Source organism: Nansenia antarctica (assembly GCF_963989245.1).
Source record: "Nansenia antarctica genome assembly, chromosome: 2".
Taxonomy (NCBI): Eukaryota; Metazoa; Chordata; class Actinopteri; order Argentiniformes; family Microstomatidae; genus Nansenia; species Nansenia antarctica.
Genome location: NC_137675.1, coordinates 29,156,871 through 29,176,870, shown reverse-complemented (window position 1 = coordinate 29,176,870; position 20,000 = coordinate 29,156,871). Strand labels below are relative to the sequence as shown.

Here is a 20,000-nt window from a genome sequence, read left to right as displayed (position 1 = left end):
ATAATAAACTGGCAACCCGTTTCAACAATCTACCCTGACCTGGCAACCTAGTTTGAAGGGGGCAGGGGGGTTGGGGCAGTTGTCGATTCCTCATCCTCCTGTCACCCCAGCTGTTTAAGTAAGGGGGGGGGGGGGGGGGGGGGGTATGATGTGTCCAAATTCTCTGCCGCCTTCCCTCAACTGTGGATTTATGCATACCTCCCCCCCCCCCCCCCCCCCCCCCAACACCACCCCCACCCCCACTGTTCACACACGCTCTTTCCCGGTGACAGAGAAGTGAGAGGTGAGGACAGCGACATCCCTGTCCTCTGGAACGATGGGACTTAGCCCACATGTGAACAGTGTGTTTCTCTCTCATGTTCACAGTGGTTAAGTTCCATTGCCCGAGGGGCCGACTGTCTGACAGACTTACTGTACGTCGTACTACTGTCCCTCACAAACCATCCTGTTTGGAGCCGATGGTGTATTATTACTGTATACAACATGTGACACGTTCTAACGCTTTGGTCCTCATATCGGGATCTGATGGAATGATCTGACTTTTTCTTGAATGTGAATACATTTCCCTGTTGTTGAAAATCAATGACACATATCGCTAGTCAACTAACACATCTTGTTTTGTGAGCCTGCTAACAGTGTAAAGTAGTGTTATAGTTAACTAGGAAGCAGTGGGGGGGATTACTCACCCAATCCATTGCGTTGTTGCAGTATTCTGACTCGACTAGCGAGTTTGTGTTGTGATTCTCAACAACGTTGAACCGTAGTTCCGCGTTTCAAAAGAAAAGTCAGAACATTTTGATTGGTTACCGACATGCGGACCAAAAGACTAGAACGTGTCACATATATGTACAATGTTTACATTTCACACATTTTAACATTTAGCAGAGGCTCTTATCAAAAAGCGACTTACAGCAAGTACTTTGTGTAAAGTAAGTGAATCATTCAATGACGCACTGTGTCCGACCGGAAGGCCCTGCAACGGGTGGTGAAAACCGCCCAGCGTATCGTTGGCACCAAACTCCCTTCCATCGAGTCCCTCCAGGCAATCTGGTGTCGACGGAGAGCGGCAAACATCATCAACGACACCTCCCACCCCGACCGCAGTCTGTTTGACCCCCTACCATCTACCAGACTCAGGAAGTACAGGATCCTCAGGCCGTACCAGCAGCTGTCACTCTGATAAACAATCCCCCCCCCCCACACACACACCCAGTGAACTATTGCCCCCGCCTGCACTCCTCACACACACTTGACTATGACTCTCAGTACCCCCCCCCTCCACCCTGGGATACTATGGCAATGACAATGACAATACTATAATGGCTGCACATCCCTGGTTAATGTGATCATTCTATAACCTTTGCACTACTGATGTTTACAATACTACCTTTGCACATACTGTATATTGCACATTGCACGTCTCTTGACATAGCTTCTTTTATACCTCTACACATTAGATACTGTACATAAACTACCACACTGTTCAAGCTACCTAAACTGTACATAGCTCATAACTGTATACACCTCTAAACTAAACTGATGTTAACAACGCTATCTCTGCACATACTGTATATTGCAGTTTCCTATCACTATCATTCTTGTTTTATTTATGTCATGTTCTTATATCCCTATTTGCACTTTAGGTTGGACGCTAAAGTGCTTTTCGTACTTGTACTTGTACTCTGCGATGACAATAAAGTAGTCGTCATAAGTAAAGATCTATGCTAGTACCAGGCGCCATTGACAACAATGTTGACGTGCAATATAGACTCCTGTACTGTGAGCTTCTCTCTGTAGCCTCTGTGCGTGTGTCAAATAAACCTTCACTATCATCAAGCTTTCCAGTGTGTCATTTTAACATATTTTATGACTAATAAAACTAGAGGGAGAGAGAGGGAGAGAGAGAGAGAGAGAGAGAGAGAGAGAGAGAGAGAGAGAGGAGAGCGGGAGAGAGGGAGAGGGAGAGAGAGAGAGAGAGAGAGAGAGGGAGAGGGAGAGAGAGAGGGAGAGCGGGAGAGAGGGAGAGAGAGAGAGAGCAGGCGGGATGTGCCTTCAACAGACAGGAAACACCTGTCAGTGTGTTCCCAAACAGGATGTGACATCAGCGCCACATTAACATCTTTCATGCCTCTGACAACATACATTTGCTTTTTTCTTCTCGTCTTTCTCACACATTTCAATCCTGAGACGTGAACCAGCCAGCCCTGCCACGGTTCAGATCCAGCTATGCTACGCTTTGGTTCCTGTTGGCACAGTCCATCACGACATAACACCAGGACACGTTGAACAAGCTGGAAGAAAACTTTTTTTATTTTCCACAAAGATTTAAAAAAATTAAAATAAAATAAAAAGGAAAGGAAAAGAGAATTTGATTGACAGAGCAGTCCATTGGAATAGTGGAGGACAACAAATTGGCTCTGGAGAAATGCAACAAGTAAGATCATGCTTTTCAAAATGTCCCCTCATGCCAGACCACCCCCCTCCCTCCCTCCCCCTCCTCCCTCCCGAGCCCCTTAAGCCTATCCCAACGATTCTTAAAGAGTTAAAGCCCTGCTTTACTACAAAGACACTTCACTTTATTTAATCAACAATCCAGAAACAACATAATTATTTAACCAAGTTATCACAAACGGCGTAACAGACTCAAACGATCTGCTACAAAACACTTGAGCTCCAAACAACCTTTACATAAATAAAAAAATAAAAAAGATGAATGCATATAATTTAAAACTGAAACAAATGAAAACGGTTATTGTAAGTCGCTTTGAATACAAGTGGCTGATAAATGACATAAATGTAATGTGAACGTAAAACCATAAGGAAAAAATAATACATGTGTGACATTTCAGCAAGGAAAACATTATTCAACAGCATCCAAAAAGGACAATAGACATGGATAAACCTCTCTGGTGAGATATCATGACCAAAGAAACATACAAATAGATTCAAAACAAAAGCGAGGGGGTAGATTGTCCTGGTAGTTCATGCACTGATTATTTATCGCTTCTATGATCACAGTCTTGGTCGGCTGATCAGTAACTTACAGGCCTATGTCTGTGCTAATGCTAATGCTAACTTACAGGCCTACGTCTGTGCTAATGTTAACTAACAGGCCTACATCTGTGCTAATGCTAATGCTAACTTACAGGCCTATGTCTGTGCTAATGCTAATGCTAACTTACAGGCCTATGTCTGTGCTAATGCTAACTTACAGGCCTATGTCTGTGCTAATGCTAACTTACAGGCCTATGTCTGGGGTAATGCTAACTTACAGGCTTACATCTGTGCTAATGCTAACGCTAACTTACAGGCCTATGTCTGTGCTAATGCTAACTTACAGGCCTACGTCTGTGCTAATGCTAATGCTAACTTAGAGGCCTATGTCTGTGCTAATGCTAATGCTAACTTAGAGGCCTATGTCTGTGCTAATGTTAACTAACAGGCCTACATCTGTGCTAATGCTAATGCTAACTTACAGGCCTACGTCTGTGCTAATGCTAATGCTAACTTACAGGCCTATGTCTGTGCTAATGCTAACTTACAGGACTATGTCTGTGGTAATGCTAACTTACAGGCTTACATCTGTGCTAATGCTAACGCTAACTTACAGGCCTATGTCTGTGCTAATGCTAACTTACAGGCCTACGTCTGTGCTAATGCTAATGCTAACTTAGAGGCCTATGTCTGTGCTAATGCTAATGCTAACTTAGAGGCCTATGTCTGTGCTAATGTTAACTAACAGGCCTACATCTGTGCTAATGCTAATGCTAACTTACAGGCTTACATCTGTGCTAATGCTAACTGACAGGCCTATGTCTGTGCTAATGCTAACTTACAGGCTTACATCTGTGGTAATGCTAATGCTAACATACAGGCCTTTGTCTGTGCTAATGCTAATTTACAGTCTTACATCTGTGCTAATGCTAACTTACAGGCCTACGTCTAAGCTAATGTGTCCCAAATCTCTAAATCTGCCAACAACCTTTATATAGGTACTGCTCTATAATAAAAGACCTGAGGAATTCTTGACTGATTGATTATCAACATGTAATTCATACAAACAAAAAGGCCTTTTAAGTTATGATTGGAAAACAAACCCACATAATATTGTTATATGCCGATGATATGCTACCATTTATTTCTAATTCATTTCAGAAACCTCTATCCACATTCTTTTAGATTTAATTAAAAGGTGGATCCAAAATACATGTTATTAAATCAGAAGCTCTGGCACTAGGGAATTTGGGTGAATTAATGATTGGATGGACTTTTTTTGTTTGTTTTCCTTTTAAGTGGACAATAAACAGTTTCTGTTATCTCAGGGTAAGCTCCAAACCCCCTTTATAATAGCAACTTTACACTAGTAAGAACGATTAAGAACGATTTAGACAGATGGATTCATTCATTAGCATCTCATGGTTTGGAACAGTCGATCTGATTAAGATTAACATTTCTCCAAGACTCCTATATACTCCATAGATGCTCCCAATATATCTACCCAAAGAGCCCATTAATGAAGTTAATAAATATCTCTTCGATTTTATGTGGCACAGAAGGAGACCAAAATAAACAAACAGCAGCGACCATAGGAGGCGTGACATTATCAAACGTGTTATTGTAGAACTGGGCCAGGGTCCAATACGTGCTGAACAGATCGGAAATGACTCTCGGTTTACAATCTCCTACTTATTCATTCATTAGTTGCGGGACTGGTGCCAGAACTTCAGCCAACACAGAAGTTAAAAAAAAATATATATATATAGGCTACCCAGTTACTAGCAGTACTTTTATAATCTGAGGAGATATTTGGAGCATCTGGGGAGAACGGAAGGAAAAGGATTCGACCATCAGATTTCCTTGATGGTGACACACTATCATCATCATCATCATCATCATTCCAGCAAATGCAACACAAATATGATAGCCGTGTCCGTTTTTCAGGTATCTGCAAGTAAGTAAAAAAAAAAAATGTTTCCCTCACTAAATCGAACATGAACCTCTGTTGAAAATTGCTACAACCTGACGGACCTTTCATCAGCACTTTACACCATCACTGTATGCTGTTATTTACTCAAATGCAGAAAGTAACTCGAGTGCTTTGATTAGGGGATGGGACACGGAGCTGGGACGAGGTCCAGTGACACAAACCTGATTAAAAGGCTATATGCTGCTGGAGGCAAGCCGGCTATGGACTCGTAACAAGGGAAAGAGATGCAACATGACACCGTGCAGCCCGGTCCATGGGCCTCCAGTTATATACGCCATCAAATTAATTCAAGGTTTTCTTGCTAAGCGCAAGAAGGGAAAATAGGTGGTGGTAACCATGGTTACTTGCTCTGGACCTGCCCACTAATTAAATGGTTTTTTTTCGGAGGAAAAACGTAAACAAATTATAGCTGGAAGGAATGTTTCAGGAGTCCCAGAAGGATGGACCGTTAGAACAGGCTCCCATTTACTCTGTAAATGTGTACTTTTAAATGTGTACTTTTAAAATGTGTAGTCTACTTATAAATTGGATCGACGATCAACCGCCAACTGTACATCTCGCGCGGCAAGACCTTTAATTGCTGCCGCTGTAAAAACCGAGCGGCACACTTAAACATAAAGAGGAGGATTTCTACACAAAATGGGACTATTTTTGCTTTCCTGCTTGCATCTCTCCCCTCTAACCTTGCAGTAACCCTAGGAAGTGTCAATCTAAAAAAGAATGTGAGGTAGGCTACGCAAAAAAGCACACATTTTAAGTGTAATAACACATGTAAGAGAGCGGAGAACTGAAAGTGACTAACTTGTATTTGTTGATGTATTTTATATATTTGTTTTGAGTTTTGTCTCGTTGTTTTTTTAGCGCCACCCACTCAGTGGCGGGTGGTTTGGGTATGGGAGCTGATCTCCACTGTGACCCAGTCCTTCCACTGTCCATGTGTTATATCATTTATAATATTATTAATTTAATATTATGTGTCGGGTATTTAATAAAAAGAGAAAAAGAGAGTTTATATGCATTCTGGTTAAAGTAATGGATGGGTCTGCAACGTGTGTATCAACACATTGAGAGGGGACTATGTCGCCTTCTTGGTGCTGGGGGATGGAACTACAAGAGAAAAAACAAGGCAAGAATTTCTCAGGTCTCAGGGTGGTATTCCATCAACGTCGCTAAAGGAAAATCCATTATAAATCTCACAGGATTTATCAAAATAAGCCTGACTGTCCGTCAGCGACGTTGATGGGATACCCCCTGGTTATGTGATACACATTTTAAGTTGTGTGTGTGCCAGTGTAGAGGGGAATCAACACACACACACACACACAAATAAACAAAAACTAAATGTAGCATGCATACAAATTAGGCTAGTACCAGCTACAACCCCCTTTTCCTTAGAATAAGACCCACACCCACACACACACACACGCGCGCGCACACACACACACGCACACACACACACACACACACACACACACACACACACACACACACACACACACACACACAGCAACCTCAGCATCATAGCCAAGTTAGTCATTGTAAAATTGCGGATTAGTCGCAGTTTCACAAAGTTTTTATTTGCCATTTAGTATTCTGATGTTTGTTGTCAGTCAAAGACACTTATTATTTGACACTGAAACACAGTACAACATTGACATTACCAATCCAGGCATTACTTAAGGAAGTTTAGAAGTTCCTTAGACAAAAAGAAATAAACAAAAAAAAGTGCAAACAAAAGAAAAAAACAGTCCACTGTAAATTGCATCTTTTAAGATGTAGTTCGTGTTAATTGTGCGAATTTAAGTTCGTCATTGAAACAAAAATTAAATCAGTAGCAGCAAACAAAACAAAACAAAAAGAAAACAAGATGGAACATTTTATAAAATGTTATATTGACCACAATGACGGCTTCAATCACTGGTCAAGATATCAATATGGCATCAATGGATCAGCACAAACACAGGCAGGCGCGCGCACACACACACACACACACACACAGACACACACACACACACACACACAGACAGACACACAAAGACACAAAGACACACACACACACACAGACACACACAGACACACACAGACACACGGACACACACAGACACACACACACACGGACACACACATACACAGACACATACGGTCACAGCTTACAAGTTTGGAGGACATTAGGAAGGGATGTCGAGTGTTAATACAGTACCTTATTAAAACATAGGAGATTTCATACATAGTCAAACTCAACACGTCACAGGGAGCTCGAACACACCAACATCACACGGGTCGTCTCTCGTACACACACGCACGCAAACGTACGACCCAAGCCGTGATCTGACTGACTTGTATGCTGTATAAATCATTACCTAAACCTTTAGAATGACAACAAACAAAACAAATGTGTAGAAACTTTAAACTTTAAAGCCCTATTTCCTGTTTCCAGAAGGGAAATGTCGGTGAACGAACCGAGAAAGAAAGTATGTTTCTTTTCTTATATATAATATATCTCTAGAAGAAATATTGACTGATATTTAAATAAGAAGCCAGTTATGAAAAGAAAGCATTATGCTGATAAAACAGAGACAGACAAAACCATGATTACAGGGGGCTGGCGGTGATCTATGATTCAGTAATAAAGGTTGAACAGACTCATGTTGAATTCCTTTTCCCCTAAAATTAAAGATTATCACCCAGAAATGAACAGAGTTTAGACGCCTGTCTGTCTCTCTGTCTGTCTGTCCCTAACTTACAGTAGGTCTGATTAGTCTAACTCCAACAGTGCCACCCACAGTCAGCCATAGGTACTGCAAGTGTGTGTGTGTGTGTGTGTGTGTTTCAATCTACAGCAACTATGTGTCAGTCTAACAGTGTGAATGTGAGTGTGTGTGTGTGTGTGTGTGTGTGTGTGTGTGTGGCCTTTTCCGTTCGTTTGCCTATCTCTCCTACAGTCTTCCTAACAGTTAAAATCTCTTAACAGTCTGTCTCACTTCCCTCCCAACACAGCCTAGCTGACCCGTCTGTCTGTCTGTCTATCCCTCCCTCCCTCCCTCTATCTATCTATCTTTCACTTTCTCTTGTCTTTCCCTCTCTCTCTCTTATCTATCTGTCCCTCTCTATCTTTCCCTAAGCTGTTAGTTTTACTGTGTTGGGTCCCTTAAGGTCGTTAATCTAGAGGTGTGTCCCCCCGGTACCCTCCCTTCCCTCCCGCCCTCCCCCCCCTCTATGGACAAACACATAGGGCGTGGGGGCCGTCCGTCACGGGGGGAGGCACCGCCCCGTTCTCGTCCATCTCCTCCCCCCCCCTCCCCCAGATCAGGGCAGTGCAACACACAGATGGCTGAGTTCTCCCATTCACCCTCCTCCTTCTGGCTCACCTGGAGGGATGGAGGGGAGAGAGGGGTGGGGAGGGGAGGGAAGAGAGGGGGAGGAGAAACAATTGAAAACTTAGAAGGGGGACAATGTCAGAGTTTGGTTGGAGGTACATACCCCCCTGTGCCCTTTGACCCCTGTCCCTGCAGCTCACGGTCATTTCCAGTAAGGATGTACCCCAGCCCCCTCCCATTCTCCCCCCCCCCCCCAAGCCCCGCCCCTCCCCAAGACCATCTTTATCAAAGTGGTACATTCCTGGTCCCCTGTGGCTCAGTTGGTAGAGCATGGCGCCAACAACACTTAGGTTGTGGGTTCGATTCCCGCTGGGACCATATATACTGACAAATGTATGTATGCACTCACCGCAACGTAAGTGGCTTTGGATAAAAACGTCAGATAAATGACATATATTATTATTATATTATTATTACTGGGTGACTCCTTATGCCGAACAACTCTTGTTGATGTTACTTTACTACATTCAGCCACTTCAATAGGCCAGCAAACGTGAATAAAACAGGTTTATTAATTCATAAAAATCAATGAATGTACATATTTTCCTCACAAAAAAACTAAAAACAATTACACAGATTTTCTCTCATTTTGGAAAGCGAGTCTGGCTGACGCCCATATTTGGTGTTGTATGGGAGCATCATGGGATATGTACATGTCGTATATCACACATATGATACATACGTGCCGATATAGAGATTTCTGTAAATATCGGCGGATAATATCGATGCTCCGATATATTTGGATGAAATGCCCGTTAGGAGTAGAAGCAACACAACGCACAGGTGTTCAACCTGGTGAGACGCAGGAGGTGCCAGGCCCGGAGTCACCCCATAGTGCCCAGAACCTCCAAGTGTTGCAGTCTAACCCCTCGAGCATCAAGTCCGACCGGAGGCGGATCAAATGGCCAGCAGCTAGCATGACTTCACTGTGGAAGCAGTTCGATGACGATGTCGACCAAATTCTGGAGGTAACGGTGAAGGGCGAGGCTGACAGGAAGCTACAGGCGATGACAACAATCATTGTCAGCATTGCAGCTGAACGGTTCGGCGTGGAGGAGAAGAAAAGCTCCGGAACATCTTACGTAAAGAACCAAAGAGCTGCAAAGATCCATAACATCAGGCAGGAGATGAAAGCGCTGAAGTCCCAGTACAAGGTGGCAGGAGAGGAGGAACGCACTGGCCTGGCCCAGCTAATGTGCATCCTACGGAAAAACATCAGGATTCTCCGCCGGGCTGAGTGGCATCGGCGTGAGAGGGCACGTAAACGTGCTGCATTCATAGCCAACCCCTTCAAGTTCATGAAGGATTTGCTCGGGCAGAAGCGCAGTGGCAAACTGGCCTCCTCGCAGGAAGAGATAGACCACCATCTGAAGCAGACGTACAGCGATCCCGCAAGAGAGCAGGAGTTGGGAGAGTGCAACATCCTCATAGACCCCCCTGAACCGGAAGAGCAATTCGACATGTCGGAGCTGCAGCTGAAGGAAGTCAGGGAGGTTGTCCGCAAAGCAAGGGCAAGCTCTGCTCCAGGACCGAGTGGCACTTCATACAAAGTGTACAAGAACTGTCCCAAACTCCTGCTGCGTCTGTGGAAAATCCTGCGAGTCTTCTGGAGAAGGGGGAGGATACCTGAACAATGGAGAGTGGCTGAAGGGGTTTGGATCCCGAAGGGGGAAAACTCCACTCAGCTAGACCAGTTCCGCATCATCTCCCTGCTGTGTGTTGAGGCAAAGGTTTTCTTCAGCACTGTTTCCAGACGGCTGTGTACCTACCTGGCAAAGAACACCTACATCGATACATCCGTCCAGAAGGGCGGTGTGTCAGGAATGCCAGGTTGTCTGGAGCATACCGGCGTGGTGACACAGCTCATTCGGGAGGCCCGAGAGAACAAAGGCAACCTGTCAGTGTTGTGGCTTGACCTGGCAAATGCATTCGGCTCCATTCCACACAAGCTGGTTCAGTTCACCTTGACGAAGCATCATGTCCCCAGCAGGTGCAGAGACCTCATCGCTGATTACTACAGCAATTTCAGGATGAGGGTCTCTTCAGGAGCAATAACATCCAGTTGGCACAAGGTGGAGATCGGTATCATCACAGGGTGCACTATCTCTGTGACACTGTTCTCCCTAGCCATGACCATGCTCACCAAGTCTGCTGAGCCAGAGTGCAGAGGGCCCCGAACGAATTCCGGACAACGGCAACCACCCATCAGGGCATTCATGGATGACCTCACAGTCACGACAGAATCAGTCCCAGGCTGCCGGTGGATTCTGAAGGGACTCGAAAAGCTAGTGGGGTGGGCCCGGATGCGTTTCAAACCCGCCAAATCAAGATCTATGGTGCTGAGGAAAGGGAAAGTGGAGGACAAGTTCCGGTTTACCATCACAGGCACAGCCATCCCAACTATCACAGAGAAGCCAGTCAAGAGCTTGGGCAAGGTTTTTGACTTCTCTCTGAGGGACACAATATCCATCAAGTCGACCTGCACTGAGTTGGATGGCTGGCTGAAATCCGTGGACAAGTCAGGCCTACCCGGGAAGTTTAAAGCCTGGGTTTACCAACATGGCATTCTTCCCAGGATCCTGTGGCCCCTCCTTGTCTATGCGGTCCCTATCTCAACAGTGGAGACCTTAGAGAGGAGGGTCAGCAACCACCTCCGGAGATGGCTTGGATTACCAAGGAGTTTGAGCAGCACCGCACTCTATGGGAACACCAACAAACTGCAACTGCCCTTCAAATCCTTGGAGGAGGAATTCAAGGTGACAAGAGCCAGAGAAGTGGTTCAGTACAGGGACTCAAGTGATCCGAAGGTGGCTAATGCAGGGATCCAAGTGAGGACTGGCAGGAAGTGGAGGGCAGAGGAAGCTGTTCAAGAGGCAGAGGCGAGGCTGCGTCACAGGAGCTTGGTGGGAGTGGTCACACGAGGTCGAGCTGGGCTTGGATCCTTTCCAACTCCCCAAATGAACACCAGGGGGAAGGAAAAGCGCCGCCTTGTTCAGGAGGAGGTGAGAGCAGCAGTGGAGGAGACAAGAACCGGCAAGGCAGTGGGAATGAAGCAACAGGGAGCTTGGACGAGATGGGAGAATGCGATTGAGAGGAAGGTGACCTGGGCTGAGCTTTGGAAAGCCGAGCCTCACCGCATCAAATTCCTCATCCAGGCAGTCTATGATGTGCTTCCAAGCCCGTCAAATCTGCACACATGGGGCATAGCAGAGACACCAGCATGCCAACTGTGTTCCAAGCGAGGAACCCTGGAACACATCCTCAGCTGCTGTACAAGGGCCCTTGGAGATGGACGGTACAGGTGGAGGCATGACCAAGTCCTGAAGACCATTGCTGAAGCCATCAGTGCAGGACTTGTGTGGGCAAAGCAGTTCCGACCCTCCAAGAAAACCATCGCCTTTGTCAGAGCTGGGGAGCAGCCAACCCCTGCCAGGAAAACATCTGCAGGCATCTTGACCTCTGCAAGAGACTGGCAGCTGTTGGTTGACCTTGAACATCAGCTGAAGTTCCCCAGCCACATTGCAGTCACCACCCTGCGACCAGACATTGTTCTCTTTTCTGAGTCCACCAGGCAAGCAGTGCTGCTGGAACTGACAGTCCCGTGGGAAGACCGCTTGGAAGAAGCCTTTGAGAGGAAGCTCTCCAAGTACACAGGACTGGTCAGTGACTGCCAGCAGGCTGGGTGGAGAGCGAGGTGTTTCCCAGTAGAGGTTGGTTGCAGAGGATTTGCAGCCCGTTCCTTGGCCAGAGCCTTCAGCAGTTTGGGCATCGATGGAGAGAGAAAGAGGAGAGCCATCCGCAGTACCACCAATGCGGCAGAGAGAGCCTCTAGATGGCTGTGGCTCAAAAGAGGAGAGCCATGGAGTCATGGTAGCTAGTTAGCCATCTGGACACAAGCTGGGGTCTGATCAGCCCCGGCTGGGTCACCTGGAGGAGGGTGTATGATGTTGAAAGACCCGAAACACCCGATGATTCCAGGAACATCACTGAAGATGTGTCCAGAGGCATCAGTAGATGTATGTACACAGTCTGGCTCTACCCACAACCCTTCGTTGTGGCCAGATCGTCGTTGCAAATGAGAATTGGTTCTCAACCGACCTATCTGGTTAAATAAAGGTTAAATAAAAATAAAAAAATAAAAAATAATAATAACCCTCTCCCTCACCGAGCCAAAAGCAGACACCATCTCCCTGTCCTCAACCCACCCCATCTCCCTCCTCCATCTACACCCACAACACCCCTCTCCCTCACCATTTCCCTGCCCTCAACCCACCCCATCTGCCTCTCTCCCCTCCATCTAGACCCACAATGCACCCCCCCCCCGCCCACATACCCACCCTCCTCTCCATCCATACCTGACAATAAGGTTGTGGTTTCTCCTCAGGAAGGGGGGGGGTCACTAGACACCGTAGCAGGCAGACAGCCTCTCCTTCAGCAGGGGGGGGAACTGTTCAGAGAACTGCTGCCAGTTCTCCTCCCCCACCTGGTCCTTGAAGCCGTGGAGGATCTGAGGGAGGGAGAGGGGGGAGGAGAGAAAGAGAGACTCAGATTCAGAAAACGTTATTGTCCCACTTTTGGTACATTGTTTATCGTAGCTGTTTAAAAGACATTGGACAAGACACTGAACGAAAAATTCCCCCAAATTGCTCCCAACGAGCGGGCCGGCGCCTTGCATGGTAGCTGGCCGCCATTGGTGTGTGAATGTGTGAATTGAACGAGAGGCCGTTGTAAAACTCTTTGGAATAAGGCGCTATATGAGTGCAGTCCATTTCACATTGGTAAACTGGTTTCATGGACGCAGATTAAGAAGGATCCTATCGTGAAACTAATCTGATCAGAAAAAAATACCTTTGAACTCAACATAGATAAGACTGCACCTGAAACACCTTCGTACGCATCATAGTTTAGGTTTTATAGCATCTCTCACTTCAAGCAAACTTGGCATGAGGGCTGACACACACACACAGCTGATGACCACAGATTGGTACAGGCACACACACACCTTGTAGAACATGTCCCTCAGGTCGTCCTTAGGGCTCACCCAGGAAGCCACAGCGTCGCAGAAGAAGATGAAGTCCTAAAGACACACACACACACACACACACACACACAAGAAAGGCCATTTAGAACACACCACTAATAGTGCTGAAGTATGTACAGTATGTGTGTGTGTGTGTGTGTGTGTGTGTGTGTGTGTGTGTGTTTCACCTGCACCACGCCTCCAGGGTTTACACCAATCATCATGCAGATCCCCCGGAAGGCGGAGTCTTTCTCTTCATTGTCCCGAATGTTCCGCAGGGACGTACACCTGTCACACACACACACACACACACACAGACACAGACAGACACACACACACACACACACACACACACACACACCATTCTCTTGACTCATAGTTGGCTAACAGGTTTTGTTGCCATGCGCATTGGGAGGTTTGATAGCATCAATACAAGACTTTCATTTAGTGGTGTGTGTGTGTGTGCGACTTACCAGTGTCTGAGAGACGTGTGTGTGTGTGTGTGTGTGTGTGTGTGTGTGTGTGTGACTTACCAGTGTCTGAGAGACGTGTGTGTGTGTGTGTGTGTGTGTGTGACTTACCAGTGTCTGAGAGACTGTGTGTGTGTGTGTGTGTGTGTGTGACCTACCAGTGTCTGAGAGACTGTGTGTGTGTGTGTGTGCGTGTGGTGACTTACCAGTGTCTGAGAGACTGTGTGTGTGTGTGTGTGTGTGTGTGTGTGTGTGAGACTCACCAGGGTCTGATGAACTGCTGCAGCAAGGGAGCCACCTCCTGAGGACAGACGTAGCCCAGCCGGCCAATCGTAATGGCTGTGGAAAAATGGGAGGAGTCAGGAAGAGTATCTTTGAGGTCTGTGTGTTCTCCAGCAGAATGTGTGTGTGTGTGTGTGTGTGTGTGTGTGTGTGTGTTCTCCAGCAGGGGGAGTGTGTGTGTGTGTGTGTGTGTGCATGTGTTCTCCAGCAGGGGCTGTGTGTGTGTGTGTGTGTGTGTGTGTGTGTCTTCTCCGGCCACAACCACTAGGGGGCGCCAAACACTCAGACCTTGTTCTGTGCAAGTTTGTTGCTTTTGTAGTTTACATATGTTGACTTCACTATTTATTATTTTTAACACTTTGTAGTTGTTAATTGTTATTTAGTTTCTACAGTAGCCTACCTGTTGTTTGTAGTTAACATAGTTAACCATTTTGTAGTCTTCACTTTATTTATTTGGAATATTGTGCACTTTTATATTGGTTGTTAATTGTTCATTTATTTGTCGAAATATTTTTGTTTTTATTGGTGTTTATTTGTCATTGCCTTTAGTTATAGACCTTGGTATGCGCAAGTTTGTTGCTTTTATAGCTGAACATGTTGACTTTTATTGTTATTTAACTAAATAAAAATTTAAATATACATGTTATTTTATTGTGTGAATCTTTATTGAGTGTGTATGTCCACACCCCCCCCCCCTCAACTAAACACCTGTCTATCGACAACCCCCTCCAACCCCCGACAACACGTGTGTGTGTGTGTGTGGGGGGGGGGGGGGGCACATAAAAAATCTTGCTTAGGCCCACAAAAGTCCTAGGGCCTGCCCTATTCTCCAGCAGGCTGTGTGTGTGTGTGTGTGTGTGTGTGTGTGTGTGTGTGTACCTGTGTTCTCCAGCAGGGTCTTGGGTGTGTGTCTGTGTGTACCTGTGTTCTCCAGCAGGGTCTTGTGTGTGTGTGTGTGTGTGTGTGTGTGTGTGTACCTGTGTTCTCCAGCAGGGTCTTGTGTGTGTGTACCTGTGTTCTCCACAGGGTCTTGTGTGTGTGTGTGTGTGTGTGTGTGTGTGTGTGTGTGTGTGTGTGGGTGGTCTAGTGCAGGGGTGGCCAACCAGTCGGAGACTAAGAGCCCCAAAAAATGGTTGGGGTACCAGAAAGAGCCACATCATACATGCGGGCTCACAAAAGCTCTCACTCTCACACACACGCAATACATTTCCAATAGGCTATGAGACCAGTGTTGTCATTTCAGCAAAGGCCAAGGTATGGCAAGGTACAGAGTGGGGGGGTTGAGGGGGGGTTTCCCCCCCTTGGTGGATTTTTTTAGCCAAATCAGTTGTGCAATAGTCAATTTTGGTGAGTTGTTTCTATACAATTGACATATGACATTAAGGTAATGAATAAAGGAGACAACTACAGTATGTAGGTGGTAATCTACATCTTTCCTAGCAGGCAGACTGGTTCAATCTCCTTAGAAACAAAACATTACAGATTTAGCTATTCTCAACTCTAAATTAACTGCACTGTTAAAACTAGTGTTGTTCCGATACCTATACTAGTATCGGCATGGCCACCGATACGCACCAAAATGCTGGTATCGGTATCGACGAGTACTTTACAAAAACGTATGTTTTTTTAGTTTTTTTTTTTACTTAAGTTTTACAAAAACTTTACGAGTTTTACAAAGGTTTTGAGCAGTGCCAGACTAAGTGTTAGCAATAATTTTACATCGAGGTTAGTATGCGGCTCAAAAAACATGTTTTTTTGTTTTGTTTTTTCAAACGCCGTGGTATCGGATCGGTACTCGGTATCGGCAAGTACTGCACGGTCAGGTATCGGTATCGGGATCAAAAAATGGTATCGGAACAACACTAGTTAAAACACTAGCATTGTGAGACCTCACCTGTGTCCCTGTACTTGTCTCTGCTGCCCTTTGACCAAAAAAGGTCTTTGTCCATTTTCCTTTTTTTCCCTGGCATATTTTTGTTACAGCTCACCTACTAAAAGTGAGACGATTGACAATATCAAAACATGCTTGCACACACATATAACTTACACACAAGTTAGTTTTACTGGCCCCAATTTGGTACAATTATTACTGAAATTATTGAGAATAGAGACATTGTTGACATACGGAAACTAGCTCTTGTAATCTTTAATGTTCGCTAACTAGCTTGTTAGAGTTAGCTTCACAATCGCGGGTGACGTTAGGTCCGTTTTTTCACTAAAATAACATTAGAACATGTTTGACAGAACATGACATGAACTTGTTCATTAATATATTACATTTGAACCAACAGTATTATGGCGTTTATACAGTTTGTTTAACCCACCTGAAGGAACGAGAATCATGGACAAGATTTTAACATTAACGTTACTTGTGGCTTGTTTATTGAGGAACCGATGTCGCTCCACCAGTGTTGCCAGATTGGGCTACTTTTGGTCACACTGGATGGGTGAATTTGGCAGCTTTTAGACTGGTTGGGCTGGAAATGGTCAAATCCCGTCTGGCAACCCTGCGCTCCACTACATCGCCTGGCTGGTAGGGTGAGATGGAGCCGGGAGGATTTTGAGTTACCATTGTGTAGAGTGGATAAAATCACCAAAATGACACAACGTGATTCAGATTACATTTTCTGGGGATTTATTTTAATTTTTTAATCCAGGTATGGGCGAGTGCCATAGATTGCCATACCAAAACAATGTCTATCGAGACACAGAGAGTGAGCCACGCACTTTTAATGAATGGATTAAAGAGCCGCACACAGACAGGCAAAGAGCCACATGCGGCTCGCGAGCCGCGGGTTGGCCACCCCTGGTCTAGTGGATAGTGAGTTGGACTTAGGATCGGAAGGTTGTGAGTTCAAATCCCGCCTGAAACCACACCACTACTAGTGTGCCCTTGAGCAAGGCACTTAGCCCTCAGTTACTCCAGGGGGAATGTCCCTGTAATTCGTAATTGTAAGTCGCTTTGGATTAAAAGCGTCTGCTAAATGGCAAAATTATTAATTAAAAATGTACCTGTGTTCTCCAGCAGGGTCTTGGGTGTGTTGGGTCTGTTGATGATCTCCACCAGCTGGTTGAGGACCAGAGCCACGTAGGGCTGCATCTCTACTCCTACACACACACACACACACACACACACACACACACACACACACACACACACACACACACACACACACACACACACACACACACACACACACACACACACACACACACACACACACACACACACACACACACACAACGTTATGAACAGCATATGTATTATAAACACCAACAGCTGACACTTTCACCAGTTTGCTCTTCTAACACCACCAAGCAGGAAAGTAAGACCATATATGGTCGTCATCACCCACCCTCCCCCTGTCACACACCCTCCCCCCTCCCTCTGTCACACACCCTCCCCCCTCCCCCTGTCACACACCCTCCCCCTGTCACACACCCTCCCCCCTCCCCCCGTCACACACCCTCCCCCCTCCCTCTGTCACACACCCTCCCCCCTCCCCCTGTCACACACCCTCCCCCGTCACACACCCTCCCCCCTCCCCCTGTCACACACCCTCCCCCTGTCACACACCCTCCCCCCTCCCCCTGTCACACACCCTCCCCCCTTCCCCTGTCACACACCCTCCCCCCTCCCCCGTCACACACCCTCCCCCCTCCCCCTGTCACACACCCTCCCCCTGTCACACACCCTCCCCCCTTCCCCCTGTCACACACCCTCCCCCCTTCCCCTGTCACACACCCTCCCCCTGTCACACACCCTTCCCCTGTCACACACCCTCCCCCCTCCCCCTGTCACACACCCTCCCCCCTTCCCCCTGTCACACACCCTCCCCCCTTCCCCTGTCACACACCCTCCCCCCTCCCCCTGTCACACACCCTCCCCCCTTCCCCTGTCACACACCCTCCCCCTGTCACACACCCTCCCCCTGTCACACACCCTCCCCCTGTCACACACCCTCCCCCCTCCCCCTGTCACACACCCTCCCCCCTCCCCCTGTCACACACCCTCCCCCCTTCCCCTGTCACACACCCTCCCCCCTTCCCCTGTCACACACCCTCCCCCCTTCCCCTGTCACACACCCTCCCCCCTCCCTCTGTCACACACCCTCACCCATCTGCATACAGATCTCCCCGATGGCCCAGGTTGCGTTGTTGCACACGGAGATGAACTCTGGGTTCAGGTTGGTCCCTAGGATCGGCATGAACTCCGCTACACACACAAGGACACACACACACACACACACACACACACACACACAGAGGGTCAGAACAGGGTTTGGTTTGGCAAACTTGTATTCCTTCTTATGCATAGATTCTAAGTCTAAATAAGAGAGCGAGAGACAGAGAGAGAGAAAGAGAGAAAAGAGGTGAAAGAGAATGAAAATAGAGGTGTGTATGTGTGTTAGGCAGTGTGTGTGTGTGTGTCTCTGTGTCTCTGTGTGTGCATGTGTGTGTGTGTGTGTGTGTGTGTCTGTGTGTTAGGCAGTGTGTGTGTGTGTGTAGGTGTGTGTGTGTGTGTGTGTGTAGGTGTGTGTGTGTAGGTGTGTGTGTGTGTGTGTGTGTGTGTGTGTGTGTGTGTGTGTAGGTACCGATGCAGGGTTTGACGTGGGGGAAGCAGGCCTTGGTCAGGTCTCCCAGCAGGGCGAAGGAGCTCTGCCTCACCTCCGGCATGGTGTCCTAGAGACATGGAGACGTTAACACACACACACACAATGGAACATTCTTATACACTCTATACTACAGTTACCACTCAATACCACACACAGTTACACATGGATCACCAGTTACACACTACTTCCGGGCCCTCCACATTAATCCCCCATGCGCTGTTCAGCACCACACACACTGCCTGAGAGAGAGAGAGAGAGAGAGAGAGACAGACAGACAGCCTCACAGACAGACAGACAGCCTCACAGACAGACAGACTTCCTGACCCCCCCCCCCCTCACCTGCATACACTGGAACAGCAGGGTCACACACGGAGCCTCACAGACAGACAGACAGACAGACACACACCCACCCCCCCCCCCCCTCACCTGCATACACTGGAACAGCAGGGTCATGATGTTGCTTCGGGCCACCAGCTGGTCTACATGCCCCCCCAGCCCCTCCGCCAGGCCACTCAGCAGGTCCAGAGCCACGATCATGAAGTCCTTGTCTGGAGCCTCGTACTGCTCTGGCTGCTGGCTGTACATCTAGAGGGGGGGGAGAGGGGTTATATGTATGTGTGTGTGTGTGTGTGTGTGTGTGTGTGTGTGTGTGTCTCACCATGGCCTGGGCCAGAGTCGTGTGTGTATATGTGTGTGTAGTGTATATGTTACGGTACATGTGGGAATACGGTCCATGTGGGAAAACTAGGGTTAGGGTTAGGTGCTACGTCGACTTGGTACATGCTGGCATGTGTAATCCTAACCCTAACCCTAATCCTAACCCTAACCGTAGCATCCTAGCACCTAACCCTAACCCTAGTTTTCCCACATGCACCGTAACATATATATATATGTGTATATGTGTGTGTGGTGTATGTATGTGTGTGTATATTAGGGGTGGGCATCAATGATCGACGATTGATAATTGATTGATAAGGATCTTGGTCGATCACAAAATATTTTGCTCGATAATCCTTAATAAATTGAGTGGAAATTAGTTTGTCCACGTTATGTGTGAGAAATGAACTTTGCATTTGCCTTCGCATTGAATTTCGCAACGCAGTACGGCATGATGCAACAAGTTACGCCGCTCATTGCAAACACTGAGCAGTGACGTATAAATACAACACGACGACGACCCCGATGAAATACCACCTGCAAACAGTACATCCGACCCTGATTGCTCCTTCGCTACCTTCTCAGCCCTCC

The 20,000-nt window shown here is 46.9% G+C and overlaps 2 protein-coding genes across 2 annotated transcripts in view; both read right to left on the bottom strand.

The window, feature by feature from the left end:
- Positions 1 to 9,197, bottom strand: part of pkd1a (polycystic kidney disease 1a) — a gene marked incomplete at both ends in the record, with an annotated part of 87,908 nt that extends 78,711 nt beyond the window's left edge. Inside the window, 1 exon segment of the mRNA XM_080522953.1 lies at positions 9,193 to 9,197. Within this exon segment, the coding sequence (XP_080379079.1) occupies positions 9,193 to 9,197 (5 nt within the window).
- tnpo2b (transportin 2b) overlaps positions 8,220 to 20,000 on the bottom strand; it is a gene marked incomplete at its 5' end in the record, with an annotated part of 42,960 nt that continues 31,179 nt past the window's right edge. Inside the window, 9 exons of the mRNA XM_080523668.1 lie at positions 8,220 to 8,355; positions 12,720 to 12,871; positions 13,367 to 13,441; positions 13,573 to 13,672; positions 14,118 to 14,193; positions 17,149 to 17,244; positions 18,248 to 18,352; positions 18,732 to 18,819; positions 19,179 to 19,337. Of these exons, the coding sequence (XP_080379794.1) occupies positions 12,764 to 12,871; positions 13,367 to 13,441; positions 13,573 to 13,672; positions 14,118 to 14,193; positions 17,149 to 17,244; positions 18,248 to 18,352; positions 18,732 to 18,819; positions 19,179 to 19,337 (807 nt within the window). The 3' untranslated portion in view covers positions 8,220 to 8,355; positions 12,720 to 12,763. The remainder of the gene's footprint in view (positions 8,356 to 12,719; positions 12,872 to 13,366; positions 13,442 to 13,572; positions 13,673 to 14,117; positions 14,194 to 17,148; positions 17,245 to 18,247; positions 18,353 to 18,731; positions 18,820 to 19,178; positions 19,338 to 20,000) is intronic.